This window comes from Triticum dicoccoides, chromosome 3B (genome assembly GCF_002162155.2).
Source record: "Triticum dicoccoides isolate Atlit2015 ecotype Zavitan chromosome 3B, WEW_v2.0, whole genome shotgun sequence".
In the NCBI taxonomy this organism is placed as follows: domain Eukaryota; kingdom Viridiplantae; phylum Streptophyta; class Magnoliopsida; order Poales; family Poaceae; genus Triticum; species Triticum dicoccoides.
Genome location: NC_041385.1, coordinates 139,881,743 through 139,888,902, shown reverse-complemented (window position 1 = coordinate 139,888,902; position 7,160 = coordinate 139,881,743). Strand labels below are relative to the sequence as shown.

General features: G+C 43.0%; 1 protein-coding gene and 1 long non-coding RNA gene across 3 annotated transcripts; both read right to left on the bottom strand.

Annotated features, from left to right (window-relative positions):
• Positions 1–243: 243 nt before the first annotated feature.
• On the bottom strand, positions 244–4,513 carry LOC119275194. 2 transcript variants are annotated; one of them, XR_005135560.1, is made up of 5 exons: positions 3,857–4,513; positions 3,661–3,782; positions 1,346–1,466; positions 1,029–1,246; positions 244–692 (listed from the first exon to the last, which is right to left on the bottom strand). It is a non-coding gene; the product is annotated as an uncharacterized LOC119275194 (long non-coding RNA). The 2 variants fall into 2 exon arrangements; XR_005135559.1 differs by having other exon boundaries at positions 244–1,246.
• Positions 4,514–4,547: 34 nt separating this feature from the next.
• On the bottom strand, positions 4,548–7,064 carry LOC119280994. Its single transcript, XM_037561654.1, has 8 exons — positions 6,446–7,064; positions 6,241–6,300; positions 5,944–6,057; positions 5,775–5,831; positions 5,558–5,628; positions 5,315–5,414; positions 5,107–5,221; positions 4,548–5,015 (listed from the first exon to the last, which is right to left on the bottom strand). Exons 2-7 carry the CDS (start codon positions 6,268–6,270, stop codon positions 5,114–5,116), a joined length of 480 nt encoding a protein of 159 aa, XP_037417551.1. The 5' UTR covers positions 6,271–6,300; positions 6,446–7,064; the 3' UTR covers positions 4,548–5,015; positions 5,107–5,113.
• Between the last annotated feature and the right edge of the window lie 96 nt (positions 7,065–7,160).

Genomic DNA, 7,160 nt, shown 5'->3' with positions numbered 1-7,160 from the left:
AATTTTTTCACACATATAATACATGTACATGAATAACATACACATGGTCAGATCGGTACCTAGCAGCAATAGCAGTGGTTACCAACACACATACACATGAACCGATAACGAACTTGCACATGGCCTGACAAACAAAAAACACATAAACTGACAAAAAAACATAGTACACATTAACGAATAATCCCCATGACTAATGATAGAACTTTGTTGTACCCAGGTTCAGCTATTTACCGAAAGTAGGACTTCTCAGTTTTATTAAATTGAACTGATGTTTAAATGTTCACCATTTTTGGCCTACATATTAGAATACTGAGATCACCATATATGCTGAAGGTCCCGACAGTACAGAGTTACAAACAAATTCTAAACACCATATTTGCTGAAGGTCCCATCAATACAGAGTTACAGAACAAATTATTTGTCCAATGACAACGTAAGAGTCACGACCAGCAATCACAAACAACACTAGCTCAACCGCGGGCATGTGTGTGCGGCAAGGGGAGGAGATACTTTGATGCTAGATGTGTAGAGACAACAAGCTCATCAAGCGTAGAAGACGATGGACGACTCGCGTAGTAGGCCTTGAACTGCTCGCCTGATGGCTATGGATCATGCAAAATCCTGACCAAAAGATCACATTATTTTCACCAAACTGATCTCTTGAACTTGCTCCACGATAATCTTTGAACCTCCTACAAGAAAAGCCATTATTTTAATGTTCATACGAATACCTACAAGCAATGATCACAAACATTTAGTGAACATTTCTTTTAAAGACTTATGCAACAATAATTAGAACCATAAAAATAGGGTGAAACTATGGTAACTACATTACATATCATCTAGATTCTAGCAATAACCGTTTTGCATGATCATTGGCATTTGGAATAGCATCCAACAACAATTAGAGTTCTATAAGACCGCATTTGTACTTATTTTTGAAGATGTATTTGTACTGCCCAAAAGCATAAGCTGAAGCACAAAATAAACATTTAAATACATTTGTGCTCACAGGAATAATCACACACCTAGAGAGCATGTTCTTTTCACATCTTCCCAACTACTCAATTAGCAAAGCAGCACATCTACACATTTTAATAACAGGAGCAAAGAAAGAGAGAGATTGATATGAGAGAGTGTCGTTGAAGCACGTTAAGGACTCCCATCAGCGCTCAACTTAGACGACTGCCAGCAACCATGGTGGATGTGCCAGTGGTGGTGCGGCATGGCCAGAGCAGGCCGCTGGCTGATATTCCAACACATCATGTTAGAGCACCAGGGAAATAGCAAGTTTTCCATAAAAATGTTATCCATACTAGGTAAGACCAAAGCTACAGGACAATACCTTTTCTTGAGCTAGCTACTACATGTACTGACTCCTCCACCACTGTAGCGTCCCTGTATCCTCCTTGCGCGGACAACCACTAGGGATCAAGCGATGCTGCCGCTCGACACATTTGAACCACCTGTAGGAATCAAAGTGAACGGAAGGGATTCAAACACATCAATGGACACATGTACTACACAACAATGTGCACCTGTACTGTCCATGACAACAAACTAACAAAAATTAAATTTTCGTTCAACTATTGCAGACTTTTGAGTAGTAGACGCACAACCTGACAAGGCAATGTACAAGTTCATGTGAAAAGAACAACCAAGTTAATGTACAGTAACATCATAAGTTCAAAAATAAAAATAAAAAGAGTTTTGTACTGTTTTTGCTATAACAACTAAGTTAATGTATGCCATGGGGCTGGACTAGGACAGCGTATATCCTTGAGTGGTGGAGAGGGAGATCATGTCACTACCAAATCTATCAGGGTACTAGAAATTCATGGAACATAAGTAAAACCAAACTAATTGATTACAAGCACTCCTATGAACAGAACTTAAATTAGAAATTGAGGTGAACTTAAATAGTGAAAACAAGAGTGCTGATGCTAGCTTTCCAATCCTAGAACTAGGAACATGTGGGAAACATGCAACATGCCTGAACTTGGTGTGGATTGGTAGTTGAACTTGCTACCCATCCACACTAGTACCAGCGACACAAGACCGAAGTATTTAAGCAATACCTGATGGCATCGAGAATACAAGTGACTAAAACATTTAGCAATAAAAGCGATGGTACAGAAAAATTGAACTGATGTTTTTCTGTCATTCCGACAAACCTCCAGCATGTTTTTTTGAATTGATTTTTTTCTACCATTGTACTGTTGCTTTAGGCTTTTCGAATGAGGTGAAAGCCTCTGGTCTATTTGAACATTTGCTGAACATTCAAAAATGTTTTGAACTGATGTGAATCCTTTCACCGAACTACTAATACAAATTTTCATGAACCTACCCATTTATATGAACAAGTTCTATTTCTGCTAGGCATTTGCGCACTTTTTTGCTAAGCAAAGAGAGAAAGAAAACAACCTGGAAATGTTTCCTGCCGCCGCACGTCGACGGGGTGTGGATATGGATGAACTGACTGACCCATTTTTCTTGTACTGAAGCTTATTTCCAGAAATTTAAGACAATGCAAATATTATCTACAATATGGACATTTAGTATAGTCTGAACTAAACTCTTTGGCACTTTTGAACTGAGGTAATAGCTGTGAACCTGTAACGAAGAATAGAACTCAAAAAGAAATTTTTTGTAGGTGGAATAAGACGTTGGAGATCGGGTGGACTGGCTACACCTCCTCCTCTGGACTGATTGCTCTGGTGAAGTGGAGCTGATGGAGGCGGAGATCACGAGCACGCCGCGCTTTGGCGACTGCAGGGAATCCCAGCGACTACCAAGTCATCCCCGAGAAGCTTGTAGAGGCGGGGCAGTTGGTCACAGGTCATCCCGTGTAAGTTCAACTACCAGGCGTGGTGGCGGAGAGAGGCTTTTGGCGGTGATGTCCGGGAGGTGAGGTGGATGGCTGCGGGCGCGGGCTAGGCGGTGATAGTGAGAGAGTGTCGTTGATGCACGCAGAGGACTACCATCAGCGCTCAACTTGGACAGCTGCCAGCAACCGTGGTGGACGGGCTGGTGGTGGTGCCTTATTTTTTTGTAAATAAAAGCTCCTACATTATGCTATACTTCCATGCAGTTCTTCACTCAAACAATATTGTAACAACCAACATAAAAATAGTTGACCTGGACTTGATCCACTAGCACCAACTTACTGGCTGAATCAAATTTTGTGATTTGAAGCAGCAGCAATAGTCGGACTAAGGGAGACATGCATGCGGTTATATAGTTGAACTTGCATGATCTGCAAATAAGAGCATGACTTATGTACTTACTGGACAATACCATGTGAAACAGTATAATGCTATGTGAACCTTTTTGATGGACGAGCTTTTAATTTTTATTCTCAGTACTTCTCAGAAATGAATATCTGAACCACCAGACAGGGGTGTGGTAACCAAAATTCAGAAGAGTAGAAACTCAATAAGGCAGCATACTAAAATAAGAAAATGAACTGAACAGAAAATAAGAATTGCACTGAACTAAAATCAGAATTCGAATTGAGTGTCACAAAAGATGAACTTGTGCATCTGTTTTTTGCTCCCACACCGGTGTAACAAATTCAGGATGACATGGATTTGTGTACATATAATAATATGAATCGAGTGAGACAATAAAGAGAGCAGTAAAAGGATTTCATATTTTCACCTTGAGATGATCTCTTTCTGGAGGTCTTGATGGAAAATGCTGGTGTAGGTACCACACAGACACCAACTAAACACCAGGCCTTCTCCAATAAGAAACAATGACCCCTCCTTCGAGTGTGTGAACTTAATAACAGTAGTTGAAGTAATAATTTCAGTTTAATCGTTTGAAGAACCAGCTTCAGTGTTTGAATTAGTACCTTTTCAGAGGTGCAGACGCAGCCCGAAAGAATTTCTTGTGGAGCTCGAGGGAGCGCTGATCGTAGCGCGACAGGGAGCATCGAACTACCCGCTACCAGGAGGTTGAGCTGCGGAGGAGCATCCACTGCCCACGGCGAGGCAGAGGTGCGCCAGCGGGTGACGCAACCTCATTGGAAGCGGGCGGATCCGGGGCCAGTGTGACACAGCCTCGTTGGATCCAGGCGGCACGGCGGCAGGAGAAGCATGTATTGTGCATGAATGGAGGGGGTGTGGAGGTGATGTTTCTACGCAAAGGCCTTTGTGGTTTTTTTTGCTCGTACATTTTCATGCAAGCACTATTATTTGTTTTCTTGATTCTCGGAACTTGGGCGAAGAGAGCATAACAAGGGAAGTGAAGGAATGCCACCACCAAGTACCTACATAAGAATTGAACTGAATGAAATCTAGGAATTGAGCTGAAAGAAAAACTGGACATTATAGGTACACTGAAAAATAAATTGTACCTTTTCTGCCTTTTTTTGTTTTTACCATGAACTTGCCAGGTTTTGGAGTTCGAACTTTCTATGTGATTTTTTTCAAACTTTTCCAAGTTTTTATTTAAATTCGTAGTGATCAGCAAATTGTTTTCTTATATAGGTCCAAATGAAACGGTTTTTAATTTTCTTTTTTGTACATATTTTCTTGTTTCTGGTCTTAATCTTATTTCCCAACAATCTGTTTTTTGAACTGATGTAAATTCATGTTTGATCTTACTAGCTCTCGGTCAAAAGAACTCACGAACGAGATGGAACTAGAGAAATATGATAGATCAAATATGGCAAAAAAAAGTGCAACTCAAACTGTTTGACGGATGGGCAAATGTACAAGTTCACGTAAAAAGAACAAGTTCATGTACAGTAAGTTGAAGTACACAAAGATACCTAAATATAATTTGTGTACTTTGAAATAGTTTATTCTACTTCCAAAATACTTCATTTGTTTTGAAATATGAACTTCTATATTTATTTCCTTAGAACTTATTATTAGACAGCCCATTTATTATTAGAGAGACTCTTTTTGTTTCAATTCAAAAATGAGCACATGCTATTATTAGGTATCAATATAACCAAAACTTGTTGTTGCAGAACCCATTGTCTCGCATGCAGAAAGTCTCCTGACCTGTTAACATATGGTTGAGAATGCATGAGACCAGCTGTTACTACAAGTAACATGGCACAGTAACAAACACAAGCAAGGAATAGCATCATACCAGAGCTTTATCCCTCATCATTTTGCGCATCGAAAAGGCGAGCCTGACAAAAATAGCAGCATGCCAGTTTCAACACCGTCGAGTAGCTCTTCCCGCCAGGATGCGAGACGAATGCCTAGACATGAGAAAATAGTGGACAATATAAGACGTTTTTCCACCATAAATTGGGCACTGCAACTCATGAAAGCAAGTGTAGATTTATTATTACTGAGAACTGGTTGGCAAGGACAGGCTTCTCTTCATAGATCCTGGGGAATATTTGAAACTGCTGAAAGTACCCTCGGTAGCTTCTCCCTATGCTTCCTGAACTGAAAAGAAGGAGAAGAGAATGCACTTTGAATAAAACCGTCATCTAAAGTTCAGTCAACTGCAGAGCCATGCATGAATGTCACAACACAACCATGGCAAGTCTCAGAGCAAAATCAGGACCCGAAACATCGAAAGAACTTACCCTAGTCCGCCAAGGGGTACCCCGCGGTAGCAGTTGTCCATCCATTTCCTGAGCGGATCATATACGACGACCTTTGGGAAACAAGATAATAATTGTTCAACAATTTCACTGGCTACTGACTACTGACTAGGCAGAGTAATTTGCACCGGCATTTCAAGTACATGTGCGTGCTGGTTGACAGGTTAGCTGAATGTTCAATGATAGAAAAGCGACTCACTTGGTTTTTCGCGATTCCTTCGACGTGTAATCGAAGCATTTTAAAAATCAATGGTATCTGCAGCACAACCATGACTATGGTCAGTGTTTATGTAGCAAAGGTAGCATGCATCCTTGGTTCTAAATGCAAAATTTAGGAAGGTGCAGTCCATGTTGACATGCTTGCTTACAATTGTGAAGATATCAGTGGTCATGCTAAGCATAGCAACCTTCTTGCCTTCATCATCGAATTTCCTCTGCCAAGTTATTGCTGGTGGCTGAGCACAGTCGACGTGCAAGTGTGCCTGAAGCAACAACAACCATGTCAGACCAGTTTTGCTTGCTCAAGACATACAAAGGATTGAAGTAATCAGGGGCATCTTAATTAGCGAATCATCCAAGGAAACAACTGAACAAAAATTTAAAACCGTAATAAGATTAAGGAGAAGCCAAAGAAATGGGAGGAGCTGTTTCAGGTCAGGAGATACCTTCGCTTGCTCAAACTCTGAACTTCCCATCTTCAGAAACCGATGAAGGAGCTAATCCGACTGGAACAGATACAACATGGTCAACAACTCGAAGAACGGAATCACTCACCGGACTTAAAACAAACCAAGAATGTATCCGTACACCTGGCAATTAAGCAATGGTGAACTAAAGAACTGCAAAATTAAGCAAATAAGGACTACTAACCAGATAACTTTAGTTTTTACAAAAGAAGTGGTTGGGATCTCGTGTTGGCAGTGGGGAACCGTGGCCGGAGCATTGAAGAAGATGATCTAGAGCATAAGCTCGAGCGCGATGGAGTTGTGGACGGTGCCAAGCACGTCGGTGGACTGACGTCGCAGGTGCCGTTGCTGGAATAGCTCCATCTCTGGCTTTACCCATGGCGTCGCGCCAGATGGCGAAAGGGTGCCTGGCGGCCGGGCCTCACGCGAACTGATGCGCGCGCATCACCTGGCCGGTCGGGACGAGGAGGTGGAGCCGCGCCGGCGGCCGGGAGGTGGAGGCGCACTGGCGAAGGGGAGGAGGCGGGGGCAGGGAGGATGAGGTCGGGCGGTGCTGCGCGCGGGGAGGAAGGCGGCGGCGCGCGAGGAGGGAGGCGGCGGCGCGGTGGTGAGGCCAGTGGTCGGTGCGGCCGATCCGCTCGTTGCGGAAGAAGGAAGGTGGAAGAAGTGGTGGGCCACGGGGAGGTTCAGTTCGATGGGCTCCGTCGGTGGCCAGTCACGGCGCCGCGGGCTCCCTCGCTCTGGCTGACGTCGTCGCTCGCTCGCGCACGACGGCTGCCTCCGACGGAAGGAGGTGGGTTAGATTCAGGATGGCTCGGGGAGTTTCTATGGTGTAGCTCGTCGTGTCCTTATAGAGCCCAGGGGTAATATATACAATAATATTCTGTTACTGATAACAG

Coding starts and splice junctions, on each gene's coding strand:
- LOC119280994 (XM_037561654.1), bottom strand. CDS start 6,270: ATGGGAAGTTCAGAGTTTGAGCAAGCGAAG. Junction 5,415..5,557: donor GTACCCCTTGGCGGACTAGG/GTAAGTTCTTTC, acceptor CCTTCTTTTCAG/TTCAGGAAGCATAGGGAGAA. Junction 5,222..5,314: donor TCCTTGCCAACCAGTTCTCA/GTAATAATAAAT, acceptor TCTCATGTCTAG/GCATTCGTCTCGCATCCTGG.